Source organism: Trematomus bernacchii, unplaced genomic scaffold, assembly GCF_902827165.1.
Source record: "Trematomus bernacchii unplaced genomic scaffold, fTreBer1.1, whole genome shotgun sequence".
Classification (NCBI taxonomy): Eukaryota; Metazoa; Chordata; class Actinopteri; order Perciformes; family Nototheniidae; genus Trematomus; species Trematomus bernacchii.
Genome location: NW_022987689.1, coordinates 11,353,053 through 11,376,496, shown reverse-complemented (window position 1 = coordinate 11,376,496; position 23,444 = coordinate 11,353,053). Strand labels below are relative to the sequence as shown.

The 23,444-nt window shown below is 42.1% G+C and overlaps 1 protein-coding gene across 4 annotated transcripts in view; it reads right to left on the bottom strand.

Annotated features, from left to right (window-relative positions):
- Positions 1-23,444, bottom strand: part of rnf220a (ring finger protein 220a) — a 163,932-nt gene that overhangs the window by 70,256 nt on the left and 70,232 nt on the right. For 2 of the 4 annotated variants that reach the window (XM_034137795.1, XM_034137794.1), the window contains exon 3: positions 6,245-6,346. The exons of the other annotated variants lie outside the window; for them this stretch is intronic. In XM_034137795.1, the coding sequence (XP_033993686.1) occupies positions 6,245-6,346 (102 nt within the window). The remainder of the gene's footprint in view (positions 1-6,244; positions 6,347-23,444) is intronic. 4 annotated transcript variants of the gene reach the window in all.

Here is a 23,444-nt window from a genome sequence, read left to right as displayed (position 1 = left end):
AGTAAAGGATATTAACCAAACAATGCCCTGCTCATGTTTTTCCATTCAAGTCATAATAATCGGAGCACCCACACGTCAAATTTGCCGTGACATCTAAGGCTTTTCCGATTAGAGCGTGTGGCTGGCTGCGAATCTCCTTACTTTCCCGTATACATCTGATTGTATTGAGATCGCCTCTCATTTGTACTTGTCCCTTAGTCTGGTTTAAAAGCTGGACTGTGCTGCAAGGCTTGTGAAACCTGTGATATGTTACCGCAAATATCGAGAGGGGGAAAAAACATCAACAACAAAACTCGGGCTGAAGATGTTGATGTCTTTATTCGCCTGTTTCCTTCGTGAAAATGACTCAGTGAGAAACAGTTGTCGCTTATTTTCCAGACTTTGCACCTTTTCTGATATTAAAATGACGTGTTGCATTAGCGTAACAAAGGAAATTTGAAGTTGTATTGTTATACGACTCAAATGTTGCCTTGAACAGTATGTAGCTATACATTCTGTATGACCTTCAAAGACGACAGGGTAAAGGCTTAAGCAATAATATAACAAACTGAAAAAAAGTGATTAAAACGAAGTGTAGAAAACGTTTTCCCTCCTTCCATTTTCTTGTTTCATTGCGGCTTTGATTGTAAAAAACACTATTTCTGTTAGGGGATCTGACTGAATATTAGACACACCCTAGAAAACAGGGTAAAATGCTATAGATGTAAAAGGGAAGCTGTAAAGGGAAGGGAAGGATACATATAAAACCTAATTCCACCTGGTCTATTTGCCAGGGATTTTAAAACCCATATTAGCTGTGAATACTATTCAATTCAACATGAGCTTGGTCAACTAATTTAGCTCTGCTGTGAAATCCTTTGAGTCATTTTCAGATTCAAAAGGTCAAAACACACCAAGCTGTCAAAGCATGGAAAACTCAAATGTAATCTTCTTATTTGCACTCCTCCTGTTGCTATGTCTCCCTGCATCCTTGGGGTTATTTGGATGTGAATATCCATGAGTGTGTGTGTGTGTGTGTGTGTGTGTGTGTGTGTGTGTGTGTGTGTGTGTGTGTGTGTGTGTGTGTGTGTGTGTGTGTGTGTGTGTGTGTGTGTGTGTGTGTGTGTGTGTGTGTGTGTGTGTGTGGTAATAAACTATGCCATGACTCCATCTCTCCATTATACTGTAATCATCTAAAAGTAGAGAGAAACATTAAAGTAGTAATGAGGACATTTTAAGAAGGGAAAAAAACCATTAGGGCCAATACCACAGTAAGAGCGCCACTCAAACTTGCGTTCACCTTTAGCTTCCATCCAAGTTACAATAGTCACATTTGGTGCTGTAGATGCAATCATCTTACTAGTTTAATATTAGTCCGGTTTTCTGTTATTCCATTCAGCCACCTCAGACTCATTACCAGCAATGGTGTCATGGTAAAATCATCCAGACTATGATGATTATGGAAAACAATCGCTAATACAAACCAAGTTACGTTTTGTTTTTGGGGAATAATTAATGAATGCTGAAACTGAGATTTAAAATAATGTTTGTTATAAAACCAGTATCCATTTCTGTTTCCGACAGACAATGTTGCTACTTGTTATTTGATTGGTCCATTATTTGTGTGCCCAAATAGTTAGTCACTTTAATTACAGCTAACGCTAGCTTGATCCTACCCATGACTTAGCAGATGAAAGAAGAGTAGCATCTCAGTGCTAATCTTGACAAGCTAGGCTAACTAGCTTCCACTTTCTGAGGGGAGACTAGTTAGCCAACTGCTAGCTTCCACTTTTCAAGTGAAAGATATACATTTTCCCGCATGATAGGTCTCCAAAATGTTAAATGTTATAAAAGGGTCAGACGTGGTGAGTAAGAGACAGTAAAAACGCAGTAGTGCAATACAAAATATGACTTTCTAGCAATGGCAGCCAACAGCTGGCAGTCCAAAAGCCTGTTTCTACTCTTGAAAAATGAAGCTACATTACCATAACTGCGTTTCATTGTAAATGTATGAAAGTTAAACAATTTTTTAGAAGGTGTTAACTTCCACTAATCCCTGATTCCCTTAAACTTCTCCTTCGACTATACTGACTTTCCCACCATGTCTAGCCCTCTTCACCCCAGTCCTACCCGCTGTTACCATAGCAGCATATTGTCTCAGACTTTACTAGGAATCCTATCGCCCTCCATCCCTAAAGTACACCCCAGAGCCACCCATTGCTTTATTGCCCAGTGTTGTTCTCTGAAAGACTGGAATTCGCTGAGGTAAAATCGAACCAGATATTTAGGCTGAAAGGGGGTGAAAAGGAGGGGAAAAGATTTATAAAACCAGTCCTTTGGTTTTGGAACTGTTTCACATTATTATTGATATTTATGGTTATGGGCCATAGGATTATACATGTTTCCAAACGATGGCAATTATCATCCTCTGATCGTTTGTTCAGAGGTTGTTTGTTAGTGATTATAAACATTCCTGATAAATAGCCTTAAAGTTATTACCAAGAAAATGAAAGAGGTAAGAAAGGGATAAAGCAAGGAAGCAAGGGAGGGTGTGTGAGGCTGTGAGCTTGAAGGGAGGGGAGGGTTTAGGAGTGCGAGCCTGCCGGGCTCCCTGCTGGGCCTCCATTCATTGAAGCTCTTTTACAAGGGACCCTGCCTGGCAAAAAGGGGCAAACTTGCCAGGGTAAAAGGAAAGGGGTGGGCAAGTCCATTCGAGGATGCAACTGTTGCTATGTGGTGGGAGAACAGAATACAGTAGTGTGCTTTGGTCTCCCTCGGTTAAATAAGTGCTGAGAACTGCCAAAGCATCTAAATATAATTGAATTAAAATCATTAAAATAAATACGGAGTGTATAACAATAACCACATGTTCCTGATGATACCGTATCTTCTGGCTGTTTGCTTGTGGGTGGCTCTAATTGTGACGGTACGATCCGTGTGGGAAGTAAGGGTGGTGTTAGTGGAGGTGGTGGTGGTGAAAGGGGGAACTCTTATTGTGAAATCCCGGTGGAGGGTAATTGGAATTCAATAGGAGTTAGATCATGGCTGCTGCCTTAGTTCCTTTGAGGGAAAAGCTATGGGGGATTAGCAGTCGTTAGCCCATAGTGATGTGAAGTGGAAAGGAACAGCTGGCTCTCAGCTAGCCACATGGAGTGTGTGTGTGTGTCATTTTTGTGTGTAAGAAAAGAGATAGTAAGCGGTAGAGGGTGTTTTTCAGTATGTCGCCTTCTCTCCATCTGGGTGTTAGCGAGTGGGGGGATTGCCTCAGAAATTCCCTGTAAAAGTTGCCTCACCACAATGGCTTTGGGATAAATGTACTAGTTTTACCCTAATGACTTGTGACTGTACTTGGGATAGCTTAACACCCTTTTGAAATAAATTGTATTCCATGCTATTCAATGTCCTTTTTCGATCCTTTTTGCCGCGTCCTCAATGGAAGTTTCTAGACTGTGGGGAGTCTGCTAAACTGTCAGTCCTGCTGTGTTTTACAAGCCCAGAAACACTTTGTTATTTTATATAAAAGCAGCCAGGCAGGTTTGCTGAATACTTTTGGCATTTTATGTGGGAGGATGAAGGAGGGATGGAGGGAGGCAGAGAGAGAGCAGGAGAGGAAAGGTGGAATAAACAGCCCTATTAGTGGAGCGGTCTGAGGATCGGCACGTGGCCCCACGCTGCAGCGAGCAGCAACCACCGGCATAATAATGCAACACAATGCTGGAGCATGGCCCTGGACCTTTGATTTGTTTTATGTGTCTCTGGGTTAGATTACACTGAAAGCTCCTTTTGAGTTTGCTAACACTTCTAGTTACGGAGTTACTAAGACCTGTGTCCTGTCTAAATATGGTATTATCTATGGTCATCTATGGTATTTGTATGACCCTGGATGCTCATGCATTTCTAACATTTACAAAACCATTTAACAGTTATGTCTTAGTCTGATCTGGCGCTGATTGATGTTGGCAGTCTACATTTTTTCCTGGGTTACAACAAGGCAACACTTTCCATGTAAAGTTCCCTGATACGAACCCTTAAGTAATTAATACTAACAAACGAAATACGTACATTTTAGATAACAATGTAGAAGAAATAAAAGCTTTGCTCTTTTGTATTAAACAATTACGGCAATTTGCAAATGACTGTCCTGTTTAAGTCTCAAGATGGACTTTAATTTTACAATGCATTTTACCAGTGAATGTCTGCATGGTCATGTTGTATAGTATTTTGTGTATCCCATTTTGCAATCCAAATGTAATCGTATGATAGGTCATTGCTATAATACCAGAGTCACCATAGTTTAATAGCAAAATAAGCCAACTGAGTTGCTTGCAGTTGCTACATGGTAAGATTTAAAATTCGCGCTGCAGTGGTTCCTGCAGGATGGTAAAAAGAAAAAAAACTCAGCTAGCCACAGAAACCTTTTCCGATGATAGGCACGGCCTCATGAGAGACCTCAATTCAAACGCTGTATGGGATATATCAGACCTTTGTCTCACCCCCTGTGGGGTCAAAACGACAAGACCCACTCCTCTCATCAAAGTCATGTTCTCCCTTTTCCTCTCTCGCTTCCCACCTCTCTATCCAGCCAGGTCAGGCTATTAAATGGTAGAATACATTATAGAGAAAGGGGGAAGGTGGGGGCTAATAGATTGGAATATTATAACCATACAATAATTTCATGAAAAAGTCAAGGAGGGATCATCGTTCTTATTAAGTCCAAGAGAAATTGAGGCTGAAAAATGTTCAAATAGAAAATGTTAATGCCAGGCTATACTACATGTAATTGTGCCTGCACCATTCCCTGGGCTGGCCCCATTCATGCCACTTTATTAGTGGTAATTGAGGATATGAATTATAAATGGGGGGGTGATTTCTCTCCTCCTTCTCATTGAAAGTGAAGCGTAATGACCACTGCCATTGTTTAACCTTCATAATCTTCTGTTCTCATTTCTTTGCTTTGCTCTCTCCTGCCCCTTTTTCCTTTTAACTTCTTAACTTGTATGGGTTTTTCTTTTATTATTCTCTCTGCTTATTTCCATTCTTGTCACTCCCCATTATCTCCTCTACTCCTCTCTTTTTTGTCTTCCCCTTTCCTTCTGTATCTTTTTCAGGCTTCTGTTCTACAGTCCTCTGACCATTGTGGTCTGAAATTTGAACTACAGTATAAGAGTTTAAAGGTACCCTAGATACACACACATACATGGATACAAACACACATAATTACACACCCACACACTTAGATGAGGGGGTTGGCGGTGCTTTTTACCTTGCTGTAATTGCTTAATAAGCCCCACCGGTGATGTGTATGCCCCAGGCGAGGGATCCAGCAACGGGGGCTGGGGGTTTTCTTGGCATCGTTTCTGAGAAGTTCACTTTTTTTATTTAGGCTTTTTAAATATCAGCAGCTCCACACCTACCATCCAACAAAGTCCATTAGCCCCGGCCTCTCACCCACGACCAGTCTGCTTTTTATTTACAACATCAAACGTTTCACTTCATTAAATTACCTTTTCTTTCCCCTCCCCTCCTTACTCTCCTTCTCTCAAAGCACTCTTAGTTGCATTTAGTTGAAACATGTTTTCCGAAACAAAAGGAGTGGTGGAGTGTGGGGGGGGGGGGGATAAAACAGCCCTCCGATGCAGTCTGCAGTGGTTTTATAGCGGGGTATAATGGGCAATTGGGAGAAAGTATTTAATAGGAAACCGACATCGCGCTGTAATGCAACTGTTGTTAAAGTGGACTGATTCAGCCGGTGTCTCTGAAACGTGGAGGGCTGCTGTTCGCCATTTTCCCTTTTGAAGTCATTAACTGCCTTTTAAGTGGTGATGACTGCATGACTCTGTTCTGGAGACACTTGAGTTTGTGTGTGTCCTGAGCTGTGGTGTCAACGTATGCAGCCAATTGAACACAGTGTGTGCAGAATCAAACCAAACTGTAGTGTAGGTTTTAAGGAGTGGGGTAAAACACAATGATGCAGGTGGATTCTTTGCCAAAAAAAAGATAAAAACTTTAGTTAAATATATTTTCTCAGTAAAATTATGTGTTGTCACTTAACCCATTAAACATTCTGACCTGGATCTATTTCTTCAAAAAGTGTGCCCCCTACCTTAATTATAATTTAAAATGAAATAAACAGAATGTGATACAATTACATGTGTCCATTTCTAAAGTGTTCTAACACAATTGATTGCTGTTTAGCTCCAATCTCCCATAAGATATGCAAGACGTTGTGTGTAAAACCCCTCTGAAACCCAAATCTTTTACTCACATTTCTTTTCTTCTCCGCCATTGATCGAGAGTTTGATTTGATCTAGGTCCCTCATGTACTGCCACATCTGCAGCTTGTACTGCTGTGTGAAGCGGGCGTCAGCTGTGTGAGCATATAAATGAAACCAGAGAAGAATGAAAGCTAAACATTCTCCAAGATCAATATCCCAATATCTAACATCAGGGAACTCCAATAAGTACAACGCCAGGGACACTTCAATGGCAACATCAAGGCAGCAGGGTTTACACATACACACACATACACACATGCAAACGATTAGTGGGTTTCAGATAGTGATCAGGCAAGCACCATAAAATCCATCCTACTTAGGCGAAAGGAATAATCCATTTGGGGACAGGTTTCAATACGGTCCATACTAACCATGTCACGGTGAAGCTCTCACCAAAAGCAATGGGGATAATTTGGGGCAGAGATACATTGGCACATTTTTTTAAGCAATGAAGTGAGGTCATATTGCCGGAAGCAGAGATAAGAATTAGCAATCAATGTTCATCAAGGTGGTTAACCTAATGGGCCTAAGGCCAACAAATGTGACCAAATACTGCTGGTTAAAATCATTTTAAGCTATAGGGTTCGCTTTTGGTTGATTGAGGCATTGGGGACATTTTGACCATTTGCTTTCTCATCAGAGTTTAAGATTTATACCTGACTGACATATTATTTAAACGTGGATTAAGACATTCTACAGATATTTGCAGATGTGACCTATGATGGGTTCATTTAATAAAAAAGGAGACACCAGGCAGAGGAAAATGTTTATGAAAACTCCCTCTGCAATTCCTCCTTTTTGCTCATCTGTCACCCAAATTATTAAGTAGCCTCCATTAGTCTTAGGGCATCTTTGTTTGGACAATAAGCAATGAGGCTGAACTAATGACCCTTACCCTAATCACATCAGAGGAGAGGTGGGTGCTCCTATAAACGTATCTGTGTGTGTGTGTGTGTGTGTGTGTGTGTGTGTGTATTTGCGCAAAGTAATGACCCCAACCACCAGTGGTCATCGAAGCACTGACCACCACTGGTCGATACCCTCCCATCTATCCAACCATCTCAACCATCTTACCCATCCTTCCTCTTCCCACAAAGCCCATTCACGGCCCCAATCAATGTCAAATTATGGGTTATTTATTGAATAATCAAAAAGGTATTATGGGTCCGACTGGCTGACTAGCCTGCAGTGGTTGACAATAAGGAAATAGAAGGTGGTGGAGGGGGGGGGGTGACTATTTATCAGCCTAGCTGCCATGCATGCATTTAAAATTAGGGTAATCAGTTGGCATGTAAACAGTAGGCCCAGCAGCTGGCTGCCAGACAGCTAGGCTATTACTCACTTGCCACTTATCATCGCTGACGTGTATGTCTGTGTGTGTGTGTGTGTGTGTGTGTGAGTGTGTGAGTGTGTGTGAGTGCGTGTGTGTTTGTTTGAATGCGTGCATATATCAAGAGGTGACAGAGTATGCATTTAGGGATTGGTGGTACTTGTGTTTGTTGTGAAAGAGTCTGTGTGTGTATATATGAGCTTCTTTATATTATGTAAGTCAGTATTGGATCCCCTTTAATCCAGCTTTTCCTGGAGCTTTCAACCGTATCCACTGGTCTTCATCAGCTGATAAAGTTTGCTCAGATGTCATGGTCATGTCACATCACAACAGAGCTACCGTTGTTAAAAACAGCATGAGATGCAGCTCCAAAATATCAAGTAATTAATCTTTGATATAAAAATGTTTTTTGTACATTATTTTTGCTATTTTGATCTGATAGGTAAAAATCATATTTCTTTGTTTCATAAAGGTTTGTATTGTTTATATGACAACATATGCATATACGTTCCTAAAAAAAAGTTAGGGTATATATGGTTTCCAGTAATTCTTAACTTTCTTAGCTGAAATTTGTATTTACGTGGATACATTGGTATTCAACACAGAGTCTTTTGTGACAATGGTGGCATGACCACACACACACAAAAAAAAAAAAGTATTTATAATCAATGCAGAAGACTGTAGGGGTTAAGATTTGAAACCCCGAGTCCCTAGGCCACTTGTAAACTAATCTGCCAGGGCAGCCTTTGTGTCAGAGGTCAACAGACATCATTACAGCGGGTGTGTAGGGGGCAGAGGAGAGGGCAAGTCTGCGTATGTGTGTGTGCGTGAGTGTGTGTTTGTGTGAAGGGCAGATGAGAGGGCAGGGTTGTCCGCTGTGGGCAGATCGTCTTTCTCTCCAGAGCTTTGGCCTGTGAGGATTGGCTGCGTGCGGCTGGGTTAAGAGTGGAGGGCTCACTCTGACAGGGAGGACCAGACTTGGCAGACAAGACCTGATTTGTGTTACAAGCAAACACTACTACAGACTGCAAGGAATAAAAGCGTATGATAATATCTTAGTTTGAGTGTGTGTCAACGGTAACAAGATATGTTGTAAGGACGAGGAGTACTATACCAGGGATGTCAGTCGGTACATTTTGTGACGGCTATAGCTTCGAAAACCGTGAAAGATATAGAATGAAACATTACATTTGTTTTAGTTGAGATCAAAATGAAGGTTGGGTTTGAAGATGGGTGTGGGTTCAAGAAAGGGAGCTGGTAGGGGGAGGAAGAGGGGAAGGGACCAATGAAACCAACCACTTTCAGCACCTGACCACATTTCGCAGGTTTAATGCCATTGCAAGATGGTCTTTAGTAAGGGATTATGAAACTCAACATGGTTACTGTCCCTCAAATTCAAATGCACCATGTCCACCATGCACCATGTCTTTGTCGAAACCATGCATCCACTATTGACCAATAACAAGGATATCTGAATTTGAATGCCAGTTCACCTAATTCCCAACAAAACAAAACAATCATTTTAATTCAATAAAAATAACATCTTTGTAATTTGGATGAACATATCCTTTAATAGGAAATGAAACGTGTGTACAGCTATATCTGTGAATGCACAGTACACTTATGTCTATACATGCGTGTCTGTCACGCTGACTGAGGTTAAACCTATAGCTTCAGGGTCTGTCTCTATGTATTAAATAAAGTGGCGTCTCGGTGTGTTCCCCTTAAACAGCCCTATCAATCTGGCCCACTTATGGACTCCATAAATTACAAGCCAATCACAATGCCTCACTAATGCTCTGGCTGGAGCCACTGTGCATGGGAGGCAGGGAGCAACAAGGTTAGTAAGGAGGAAAGGAAAGGAAAGGAAAGGAAAGAGGGGCTGCTGGAAAGAATGGTGATACACAAAGTGCAAGAAAGTAAAGAAAATTGGACAGTAACAGTTATAGAAGGAGAAATAAAGAGATTTTTTTTTAACCATCCTCACCTCTATGTATCAGTCAATCTATTTGTCTCCACTTGTGCTTTTAAGACCGCCGTACTGTTGACACTTATTGCATGTCGCCATATTTTCATCCCTGAAAAAGCATTAGAAAAGCCAATGCTGGGGTGGGGTAAGTGAATTAGGATTGGTTTTTGCCTCCCCTGGCCACAGAGGGAGGTAGGGTTACCCACAATAAGATCAGAATGAGACCAATTTTGTTTCCGTCGCCATTCAAAACAAACAATGGGCACCTAATAGCCCTGCAGCATCTGTGGCCTCGCTCGGGCCAAAACACACATGATGGCCCCTGGTCGATAGATGCCGACAGCTAGATGGACGAGAAGAGTCACGCACAAAAGCACACACGCTGCCGCACACTTACGTAGGCAGACAGGCTCGCGTGATGTTGCCTGATAGCCGCGAGCTGCCTGGAACACTAGTTAGCGGTTGGTGTAAAAGTGGCCTGAGTGCTTCTGAAGACACCGATCATATCAGCGAAAAGAGGAGAATAGGGGCTTATCGACTCAGAGAGGGTGACGGACAGGGAGGGAAAGAGCCAGGATTGGTGGTCATGTCTAGCAACACATACTGTAGGTGATCTAATCTTGGGGCATTACACTGACAGACAGGCAGTGGTTACTATTTGAGGACAGGAATTGATATATGGAAGAGTTGCATCCGTGTTGTTCTGTCTGGGATAACTACAAGTTAAAAGGCCCACATGCATTCATTTTGTAAACCAAACATATTTGTTCCAGCTTTTTTTGCTGATATTTAATGAATAGCTTTGGCCTTGGAACACATATACTATAACAAGGAATAAGACAACTGCCAATTTAAGCTATACAAAAATGGGAGTGATATAAAACAAATGATTATCGAAAAGAATGAGGCCTTCATTCGTTCAACTGAACATACAAAGAAGCCCAATTCTTCAATAGGTCCCCCTCTCGTATTCGACCCAGGGAGATTGGCTAGAGCTAAATTGTTCTGCCTTAAAATCTATAGTTAACTCAAGGAAATGCGGGTAATAATTTGTGATAACAAGGAAGATGCCTCTCTAATTTGCCCTCTGGGTTCTACAGGAAGGATGCTGCAGGTACAGCAGCCTGACCTCACACTGCCCTCAGCTAATGACATTAGGACAGACACCTTGGTGCTGTAACAGGGTCACCCGTGGTGCACCTATACACACACATGCAGACCTGCACGCAAACCAAATGGCCTATGAACATGCACACACAGGCGCACACACACACACACACACAGTCCCAAGTCCCCTGGGCGAGCCGTTAAAGAAGCTTCCCCTCTCCGGTCGCCTCTCATTACAGCCCATTAGTCAGGTGCTTCTATCAGCTTTATGTATGTGTGTGTGTGTGTGTGTGTGTGTGTGTGTGTGTGTGTGTGTGAGAGAGTGTGTGGGGTCACCGTTCACTGGCTAACAAGTGGGGTAACAGAGTTAGCAAGGGAGAGGCTAAGGGAGGAGGGGTGCTTACACCTGCCCACACACACACACACACACACACACACACACACACACACACACACACACACACACACACACACACACACACACACACACACACACACACACACACACACACACACACACACACACACACACACACACACACACACACACACACACACACACCACACACACACACACACACACACACACACACACACACACACACACACACACACACACACACACACACACACACACACACACACACACACACACACACACCCTGGGGGTATCGATTGCAACCGCCATTTCACCTTTGCCTCCGTGACCTCCCCAACGATGTGTTTATTTACTCCACGGCGCACACAAACACACACGTTTGACACACGCTGCCTGTCACACACACACAAGTAACAAGGGCATTAAGGAAGCATATGGGAGGCCGCTGTCACATTAGTTTAAATAACCCCCACAACACGGGGCACATGGAGAGTAACTCTTTGGCCTTCCTTGAGTCATACAGCTCCACCTGAGACTAAGGAGACAGGAAATAATGGTAGAAGGGAAGTGGCCAGAAAAGGATGGAAGGAAGATAGAGGAAGATTGAGTTTTTGAGGATTGTTCTGATGGCAAGGCATGCAAACTAATATTTGAACACAAGGCAACAACTATAAGTCTACATTTTGTTACAAATGTTCTTAACAGAAGTCAGAACGGCACTGAGAAAGTGCAGTGTTATATCCACGATATAAGCCATGCCCGTAAACAAAGCGTAAGATAATGCTACGTTATTTGGATTTGCTCCAAAATATAATGGTTTCTGTCATACCCTTTCACAACGTACCTAAAAACTGGGCCAGTAGGTTGTACGTAATCCTGCTGACAGGCAAAAAATCCAAGGTAATAATCCGTCACATTTCTCACATGAATAAATGTCACCCCCCTTTAGCAGCCCTTCCCACCCACACGATGCCTACACGATGGAAGGGCACATCTTATCATCTGCCCCCCAAACCTCCCAATCAGAACATGTACATACACACACAGAGATTGCTTTTATCTATGAGGGACTACCTACCTACCCTAAGGTGTCCTCTGTTAAGAGGTCACTGAAGGATCTCAGCAGAAGGAACCTGACAATCCACACATTCAATCATTTTCGCCCCCCCCCCCTCTTTTCTTCCTTCTGACACTTCAGCTGATAACATTATAACATAACGTTGAAGGGTCTTAAGATACGCAACATAGACTTTTATGAGTCTGCCAACCCCTTGATGAACTTTACCTGGATCCACCGTGTGAGAAAGGCAACACATAAAGCAAAGAGATATGGTAGAACGTGAACCTACATGGACTAGCATGTTGCACTGTACATAACCACTACATAACTTTATTATTTCAATGATGTTGCAACATGATGTTGATACTGCAGACTTTGGTAATGCTAATTTATCAGTAATAGGTTAAGTGAACAAATCATACCACTTATAACTTTAACTCATTTTATGGTGCCATTTACAATACAGTAACGACACAGAGTAGGCAGCAAAGTCCAAGTCAGTTAGTTATTGGTTGAATTACTGACAAACAAAGGGAATGCTATAACTGTAATACTCAGAAGTAAGTGCATGTGTATCCATGTGCATATTTTTGTGTTTGAATATGGTACAGTTTGCATGTGTGTGTGTCGGTGTGTTTGAATTGTCAGCCAGCTAGTAGCCAGGCATGTCATACATAGTGATTAGTAGTAAAACTTTAATGGGGATCCATACATATGTCTAGCTGTCAACTTTACGATCAAGCCTCACCATGCCAGCCTGGACTACAGACAGCCAGGACACAGACGCAGTTGTACAAACACACACAGAGACAGAGTGTGTCTCTTTCTGTCTATTTTTTTGCGGTGCCACAGGGGCCAGTACCGTCACGGTGCTGTCAACGCCGGGTGCTCAGGGCCCTAAATGAAGGCATCAAGCGCTCACATCCCCCGCTGTAATAAAACCCAGTCAACAAGCCCCCGCCGCAGGCAACACATAATGGGCTTTTTATTTCCGTTTGGTCGCCCCAGCCTACTGAATTAAAGCCCAGTTTGGTGAATGGAAGACAAGGTGGTCTCAAGGTCACTGAGTGAGCTAGAGGGTGAGGGGAACACCTTTAGGTTTCAACACGACATCCACAAAATGCACAGGTCAGACGGTAAGGCATTGCAACATGAATTAAAAAATCCAAGACATGTTTTCATGGAACGTTTTCTAAATGTTCTCATGTGCGTATTATATTTGAGCAATCACGTCTTTAATTTACATTTTTGTTTTATTTTGGGGTTTAAATGAGGTACCCATATCATATCCTAGCATTTACACTTTTTCAAGCTAATGTTTCAAAAACATGTTCTAAGCTGACATTTCAGCTGTAGTAAAAGTAAAGGCATTTACAGAATGGAGTGTTAGGAATAATATTCATAATTGCCTGTGAATATTGTATGAAGGGCTTTTTTTGTCAAATGTAAGAACTTTGACGGATGTATCTGGTATGGTCTGCCGTTACCATGGTTTGATAGATGTAATAAAGTTAGCCTTTTTGGTTTTGACTACGAATCCTGTGTTGTTGTACAATAATCCTCAAAGATGTAGCCGCAAATCAACGCTGCTGGCACCATTTCTAGTGAGAAGAAGCTACACGTTAGCGGTTCCACTAATGAGGAGTGCAATTTGGAAGCAGGCCAACAAATCCACCGTGACCCCCAATGATCCCACCTACCTGCCTCATTTAGGGAGCAACAGGAAGCAAATGATCTCTTCCCAAAAAGGTCAAGGGTCAGTCCATGTTGTTGTGTCGGAGCAGACTAACTGCTGGCATGTTTTGTTTGTGTGAGCATGTGTGTGAGAGAACAGGATACTCCATGTGTGATGGTATTCGGTAATGAGAGGAAAAAACAACAGCGGAACAGACTGTAAACAGCGACAGGTGTCTTGTTAGGTTAGAATTACCATGGCACACAAGAACACACACATACACACTTACACACCTGCAAGCCACCATCTGGTAAATACTCTGGAGGAACATTTGAGCGTTTTGTTTTTGTAACTGACAAGATTATACAATGGGAGTGAATGCCAAATGTATTCAGTACACTTTAAGCTTTCAATTAGATGTATGATTAGAATTTGGAAACAACGTTTAATAATGACAACACGTATCGACTGAGTCAAATTTGAATGATGGTGTATTTTTATTACTGAATGTGGGGGTTATTAACATCTTACTATGTCCACATGTAATGTTTAACTAATCAAAAAAAGGGCCAACACTAGAAAGAATCATTCGATTTGGATATGAGCCAATCTGTTAGTTACACAACTCTGATAAAGTTCAATGATCAGCTTCTGCCAGTTTTCTGATTAAAACTACTGGTACAATTCATATCATTCAACAGTGTGCAATAAACCTAGAAAAAGAAAGGGATAAACCCAAATATGAAGTAATAATTGATAGAAAATCCTACAGAAAACCTGTTTTTGAGCTTTTTCAAATATATATCTCTATATATTGAGTTTGGTCTGGGCTGTGTTTTTTTTCTTTGGGATAATGTGCCAAAAATGTGAACACCTTGGTGTGTCAATGGTTAGTTGAAGGCCCATTACTTGGCAATGGCTTTGTTTCAATTTGGTGTGGTAGAAGTTTGGAATTTCATCTCCGTCCAACACCATTGGGATGAATTGTGCCAGGCCCAAAAGGCAACATCGTGGGTGTTCACATACTTCGGAACGTTAAGTGTGCTTTTACAGGTGTAGAGGGGAGGGGCAATGTCAGTTGTCAATTATAGCAAGCCAAATGACAAAAGTTGACATTAGAGGTTTTTTCCAAGAAATACAGCTGAAAGAGACATGTCATTATGGAAGTGGCTAACCATCACTGAAGTACTTAGTGCATTTCTCCTGATAGAGCCAGCTAGACTCCCTTTCAGGTGATACTTTACTTAATTGAGTGTGAAACCTTTATCACTATCAAGACAGAGACGTGAAAGAGAGATAGACGGATGAGAAAAGAGAGGTGAGAAAGAGATGGAGGTATAGGATGAAGGAGAGGCCAGAGAGAGACTTAAGAAGAGGAAAGAAAAGGTGGAGAAAGGAGAAGACGACGTGAGAGGTGAATGAGTGTCCCTCACCAGATGGAGTGGTCATATAGGCAGGTACCCTCCAAATGAACCTCCACCCCTCCCCTCGTATTAACCCCCATTCCCTCCACCCCCAGTATACTGAACCCCACCACTCCGTCATGCTATTACCTCCCTGTCTCTTTCATTATCTGCCGTGAACTCTAGGTAACCTCGTCGTGGCCATTCTTTATGTCATGGCCCGCAACGCAAGCCGTGATTTAGGCCCATCCAGTCCACCTAATTTGATTTCATCATCACGGGGCGCAGCGAGAAATAGGGGGGAGGAGGGTTATGTTGTGGGAGAGGAGAGGGGGAGACCAGAAGGGAGAGGGAGGAGAAGGTGGAGGTGATGATGGTGGAGGGTTTTGAGGGAAAGAGGTAAAGGGATCTCAGGAGGGGGTCACATTGATAAGCGTTAGCCGAACGACTTGAAGAGGCTAATAAAGTCATCAAGGCCTTCGTTACATGGCCATAATATTCACCCTAAAACACTGATAACTATTACCAGGCCCAATCATTAGCCAACATTAATAGCTTTTACCTCCTCTACACCCCTGTCCACCTCTACGTCTCTTTACGCTGCTGTCGCTTACACTTTTATTCCTTTAGGTACATTCCATTCCTTTATCTCTCCTTTAATTAAGACCAAGATAGCCCAAAAAACACTCAACTATCCTTCCGAGAAGGGCAACAGTGTGTCATATCAGACCACCAAAACATGATAAGTTACATGTTTATTTTAGATCAGAAAATGTCATTCTAGATCACTCTTGCATCCTGTTTCCTACCAACAATCAGTGCTGTTTTTTACAGACGTAACCCTAAACCTAAGACTCTGATCCGTCCTTAATTTTAAACAATCATTCTAACATGGGCGCCATTTCTAAAAAATGCTCATATGCATTTGGAAGGCAATGTAAAATGACTTTAATGTCAAATGTCCCTATGGGGTATTGTGGGGCTGTGTTTTTATTTATACAATTCCTCCATTCATTTCTACACTATTCTATACAAGTTATACAAGTTTTTGAGCATGCATAGTCAATGTAGTGTCTATTCATCTGTGTGTTTATATAAGTTATCGGAGTCTCTCTGCCCTAACAGCTCATGTGACAATTAGCCAATGCAGAGAAGAAATAAAAGCCTGACACTCCACAGCTGCCGATAGCATGTTTCTATCATTGACACTTCGCCTACACGATGGAAGCACGCTGGCGCACACACTCGTGCACAGGCACATATTCACATGGACAGACAGTCGTGCACCCTCCTCTGTTTGACACACAGACACAGTCATTGCGGGGTAATCATCAGCCATTAGGATACATGGAGAAAGACAACAAAGCAAAGTGTCTTCATGGCCAAACCGGCTATTATCTTTCACTCAATACACCATAAAGGAAAGGAGGACATTTAGAGAGGCCGCACTGTTAAGACCATACATGTAGTTAACTTTGAGTTGAGCCTCAGATGAAATTACGTTATGTCTTTGTTAGCTTGTTATAGTAAGGAGGGGGGGAGTTGGAGACGGAGAAAGACAGACATTCAAATAGAAAGTCTAGACAGAGATGCAGAAATGATACTCTTCTTCCTCCCTGTGTTTTCTCTCCTGAATGCTTTGAGTTGCCGGCAAGCGATGTCACAAACACACTCTGGCAGCTCGATGGAAGTCCAAGTGCAATGAGGCATCTAATTCAACTGAAAATAATATTCTGTGTACAAATCAACTTTTCGAGGGTACGGATAAGCAAAAAAAGAAAGGGAGTGACGGATTGAATACACGACGATGATTGAATACAAATCTATAGGTAATGACATCAGTGTTTTCGCGTTTAAATCGGGAACCATCTATCAAAGTCAGAGCTGAGGAGAACGCCTCTTCACTCTTCAATATAACTGTTTGACGGGAACTACATGGTAGTGCATAACGATCGCTTGAATGCGATTATCTTCCAGAGGGGGAAAAATGGCCATCTATTTTCAGAGTGTTTGAGAGCGTTTGAGTGTGTGTAACAAAGTCAACCCCAGACACTTGTACAAACCTCTCCTGTTCCAGAAAGGGTATTTATGCTTGACATACGCACACACGCACACGCACACGCACACGCACACGCACACGCACACACACACACACACACACACACACACACACACACACACACACACCGATTGTTACTGAAGCTATTCACCTGTCAGTCAATCAGCTGCCAACTGTGGTCGTTCAGTTGTGATGATGCATGTGGGTAGATTTGTGCTTGTTGGACATGTGTATTTAAGTGTTTGAGTGCACATTGCAAAAAAGCAAAGGACTTTATGTGCAAGAGCAATTTAGGTGTCAGTCCTAAAACAACCAAGTAACAGTTGTAAGGTGGAGTTATTTCAAGTAATATAACAAAAGTATTCATTTGAACCGGAAGGACAATGACAAGTGAATTAGTTTGAACTCACAACGTGTGTTTAAGACCATTAGAATTTGACGCCAAGGGGTCTTGAACAATCATCTGTATGATAATAGACCTACCAAATGGTTCTAAGGCCAATTAAATAACATGTGGGAGTTACAGTGGGTTCTGTTGCTACTGTGACTAAAAACAACTTGGCACACACTTGACTTCCTGACAAAACCCCGGAAAGTCACTAGGCCTACCAATCAAACCGATCTTATTGTCAATAAGTGTATTTTAGAGGTTCTGCTAGGCATATTTTGGAACTTTACACGAGCCAAGCTAGCCGTTAGCCTCTGTTTTTAATCGTCATGCGCAGTTCGTCCTTTAGATTGTCTCATCTAAATATGGGGGAAAGGAAATATTTCCAAAAACAACAATCTATTATTTTTAAGAAAAAATGTAAATGTATTTCTACTTGTCTCTTTTTTTAATGTTAGCCATTGCTCACACCTGATGTCAAAAACAGTTATTTAAGTGCTCTGGTGGTAGCGTCAACACCCCTGCAGCCCCTGTGTTTGCTTGTACATGTACTGTACTGTATAAAGCTAGTATGGGAGGGAGATTTACTTGGGAGGTAGGATGTTAATATAATCGATAGGAATGAATGCCAAGACTGAGAATTTGAGTTGTAAGAAACCATATATTTGAATAGATATTTCAAGCCAACATTTTTCCAAATCATTTCTATTTGGTGAGAAGCATCACTGCTGCAGCAGTAGAGCAAACATCCAAAACGTGACACTTCAGTGACGACTAAATATTTAATCAGCGCCAGTTATTTTCTGCCAGGTTATGCCTCCATCTGCGTAGCACCAGATCATATGTGTGTGTATCAGTGTGTGTGTTTTCTTGGGACCTCAAAATGAAGGAGTAGAAGAAAGGACTGTCTGAATTCTTCTCTGTGTTTCTCACTCACACACACTTAGTTTGTACTAATACTCTCATACTGGCATCATTACAACAACGCTGCTGTATGCAAAGACCACATGTTCAATTTAGGGAACGCCAAGATATCATTGATAATGATTACAGCGATGATGATGTGTGTATGAGAGGGAAACATAGAGGGTGGGGTCCATTGCATGAGTCATTGCGTAGCATATAGCGTGTATAGGTTCAGTTTCTCCTAATTTTGCTGCTGTGTGTAATCTCCATGTGTTCCATTTTATTTAAAGGGCATTATATGTGTTCATTTAGAGGGTGTCAGGGTCATTCTGGCATGCTCCGCTTTGAGTCTGTGATTTATTTTTAATCTTTGACTCGGAAAGCGTTCCAATTTATAACAAAAGTGTAATTTTTTTATCGCAGGACAAATAAGAGACACAAAAGTTGGACTTACCTGGGAGAAGAAGCCAAAAGAAGATGAACAGGACATAAAAAAAAAAGAGAAAGAGACAATATCAGAAACGTCACTAAGCGACATATAGCGTGTATTTCCACATTCAGCTTTTCTGCAACCATGTAATGATCTTTATATGAAAAAAGGACTTATTTCACAGCACCGCAAGATGACCGTAAATCCAAAGTCACATTATTCTGCACCGCAGTAATTATGTGAATAGCATGCATGTCAACAGTTAAATGTGTGTCGTGTTGGGAGTGTGTGTATGTGTGTGTGAGGGTGTACAGTTTTTTAATGCCATCCAGCAACACAGAAAAACCTTGTTAAATTCAAGTCGGGAACAGACGTTCTCCACGCGACCGCAACCTCCCTCCCTCCCTCCCTCCCTACTTCTATCTCCCCCCTCCCCTCCTTACTGTGGTGTAAACACAGATTGTTAGGTTAGGGGTTAAAAGTGTTGTGCTTAGATTCTCTCAGCACTAATCTGATTTCTGCTCTCTTTGCGCGTCTATATTTATTTGGTTTTGTCAACACTCAAATCTCCCTCCCTCTCTCCCTCCCTCTCTTCCTCTCTCTCCCCCTCTGTATTGATCGTTGCTAATGGATTGGCTCTGATTCCGGAGACGTCTAACATGCTTTCCTATCCTCTTATTTTCACCCGGGGAAATCAATGAGGAAAGGCCTGCAAATTTAGACAGGATCAGGTTTTAAGGAATCCACAGCGAGACTCAGCCCACCGGAGTGTGAGGAGAGTGTGTAGGGGGTTTGCTATTCAGGAAACAATGTGTGGCTTTATGGTAATTATGCACATGTTTGCAGTGATTTTGTGGTGAACTATGACCTGCATCATGAGGCCATCGATATGACCACAGTCGGATTGTATTTCCAGATTAATGTTAGCCTCCAAATATCCAGTTTCCCACTTTAAATCCACCTCAAGTTGCTTTAGAGATATAGTAATTGGAAGAGTATGATGCACATTTCACAAGTATAATCAAACACAATGTGTGTTTTTTTTTTTTTTCGATGGCTTCAAATGAAAGTGGCCCCATTCTGCGTATTGGGAATTCCCCTTTCCTGTAGTGTGTTATAAAGGTTTTTGTGAATGTAAATGGTCTGCAAGGCTAAATCCCAAAGTTCGCTGTGGAGAGAGTTCTCTCCCACACAATTGTTTTTGTAAATTGCGGCATTAGTACTACTCCTAAACACCGGACAGTCATTTGTCCATCACACAATCATAGTAAAGACAAACAGGCAAGACATGTGGATCTCAGTGTGGTATTTGGGGCCATGTTTTGACTGCAGGGCCCTACAAATACAACGCTATACACCTGTGAATAGCAGTTGGTCATGAATCGATAAATATATCATCCACACAGATACACCATACAGTATCTCTCTGAATGTATTTCTCGCTCTGGTTTCCTTCCTTTTTGGTGCTAATTTAACAACAACATTGCATACAGAACGGGGTAATCTTGCCCTTTGACCTTCATTCACTGTGCAGCTAAATGTGCTTAACTGCAGAAAACACACACAATCACACACAAACACACACACACACACTCAGAGGGATGAACATGGACAGAGACAGAGGTCCCCACTGCTGCTCAAACAACGGATGGAGCTGTGTTAAATCTGAGAAGGCAATCAATGACCAATGAGGAGTGTGACTGTGTGTGTGTGTGTGTGTGTGTGTGTGTGTGTGTGTGTGTGTGTGTGTGTGTGTGTGTGTGTGTGTGTGTGTGTGTGTGTGTGTGTGTGTGTGTGTGTGTGTGTGTGTGTGTGTGTGTGTGTGTGTGTGTGTGTGTGTGTGTGTGTGTGTGACATGCAGGGGGCAGAAGGGCCCAGCAGGTTTGAAACTCTATCCCGGGGCCAGATCATTTATAAATGGGAGGATATTGATGACTTTAGTGTGTGTGACCAATGAGAAGTGTGACTGTGTATGTGGGAGTGTGTAACTGTGCAGGGGAGAGATTGAGACTGTGTGTGTGTGTGTGTGTGTAGGTGGGAAGATATCAATGTGCTCCCTGCCTCTTCACACAGCAGAGCAAATTGGAGAAGTTGTCAGGAGTCACAACATGAGGGGCCAGCCAGGGGACGGGCAGGGCTGCAGGCAGGGTGGCGCTGAGCTGATGGCTGAACATGAGCAAGGCCCGGGGCATGATGGGATGTGAATGGGGGGGGAGAAAGGGATTGGTGTTTAATTCAATCTAGTATAAGGATGTTTTGAGATCTGTTTTTTCCTCTCAGGGTAAGTGAATAGGGTGGTTTTAATTATTTCCAACACATGTGAACTTGTGTGAACCATATTGAAAATATCTGAACAAAAGGGAGGGGAGGAAAAAGCCCTAATCTGCTGTTAAATCTATCAAGATCCTAAACATCCATTGGAAACAGGTACAGCTGCCTTACACTAAAATATTGAAGTTATAAAACTGAAAATGAGTGAAGTGGTTTTTACAATGATGGGTATTCACTTCGCCAAGGAGGTTTTGTTCATCTTTGAGCAGGAACATAGAAAGAAACTACTGGCCCAATTTCCATGACATTTGGTGGAATGGTGAAGCATGGGCCAAGGATGAATCAACTTGATTTCGGAGTGTATTGGCCTTGATGGACGTCTTCACTCTCCAAGTGAAATAGATAGAGAATATGAATGACAGGTCTTTTTTAAAGCCATATTTAAAACACCCAAACTCCTGTTTTAAGGACAGCAGTGATGGACACTCAGTGGATGTTGGGTAAACGGAGGATGGAGAGGCTGTTTCCCTGCCCCAACCCCTCCCTCTCCTGAGAGCTGGGTGCACTCGCCCCCCCCCCCCTCCCACCGCCACCACCCCTCAGATACATCCCCTTTACCCCGACACTTTCACTCTCCCACACACAGCAACGGAGTGGCCGCTGCTTTGTCCTCTTGCACAAACATTCCCACAGAAAAGAGGCAGAAAACCATTTACCCCCTTTTACTTACTACCCCCCCTCCTTCCAGCCCCCCCTTTAGAGGTTGTATTGGTGCAGAAAAGGCGATCCCGCCTCACTTTCTCCCTGCTTTTCCTCCCCCCGATTTCACACAACCCCACACACACACACGGATTCGAACATATGCGCACATACAAACCGAACCCACCCGGTCAACAGCTGTACATGAGGTGACAAATTGGGGTCTTTGTCTGCTTAAAGGGGGGTGGGGGAACCCCTACTTTGCACACACACATACACACACCAACACGCACACACATTGAGCCATCCACCTCCATTGTAGGCGAGTTCCATTGCATTCCAGACAATGTGCGTTGCCCTCCGATGTTTAAGAGGAGAAATATGGTGCTGCCTTTGTGGGAGGTAGAGAGCTTCAGTTCATTGAGGGAGTGATATAGAGACAGACAGATTAACAGGGAGAAAGACAGAGAGTGCATAAGACGGAGGAAGAGAGGAAGAGAGAAGGGATGGATTGAACAGCCACTCATGTGGAATGGATGGAAATGATAGTAAGGAACAAAAGAAATATAGCACAGAAAGTGTCTTGAAGAGAATGTGGCCACAAGGAAACTGATAGGAAGTTTAAAAAACGGATATAATTTACTTTAATTGAACATGTTTTGAACATAGATTTAGTACTTTAAACTCTTGGCCACCAGACCGCAAATAAGTAAGTTAAGTTGTTGCGGGAAAGTTGTTGGTAAAGACGGGAATTTAAATGTCCCTCATTTTGTTGAGTTACTGCAGCAAGCTCGGTTACAAATGAGTCTCGACAAACCTCGTAAAGACGTCCAGAATAGACCAAATGTCTCACCACACACATTATTACACCACTGGCTTCTCTGCAAAACATGGATGCATACCACAACATTTGCAAATACCAATGATAATATTGGTACATTCAGAGATTTTGCTAAAGCTACTATATAGCAGCTCATAGATCTGTTTAAATCAATTCAAACTAAAGCATTAACATTAGTTTTTTCTAGGTAAAATAACACATTTCACTTGAAATGAAAATGTCCCCAGTTAGTTGAGAGGGTTGATATGAATCAATGAAGGTGGTATCAGTCCTCTGCAAAAGTGTGAATAAGGTAATACTTTGTTGAAAAATGTAAAATAACTGTTTAAACTTCACCTCACTTTTACTAATCGCTTCTGTTTTGTTATTTATTATTTTATCTTTGCTCCAAATCCCATATATCTTTACTAAAAAAGAAAATGGAGACTTTTCTCAAAGACAAAGAAAAGTTGAAATGGGTCAAAATGAAACATAGTCATTAGGAAATAATTAGGGCTGTCAGTCGATTAAAATATGTAATCGCGATTAATCGCATGATGTCCATAGTTAATCGCACATTTTTTATCTGTTCTAAATGTACCTTAGAGGAATATTTTTCAAGTTTTTAATACTCTTATCAACATATGAGTGGACAAATATGCTTTATGCAAATGTTTGTTTATTATCATTGCAA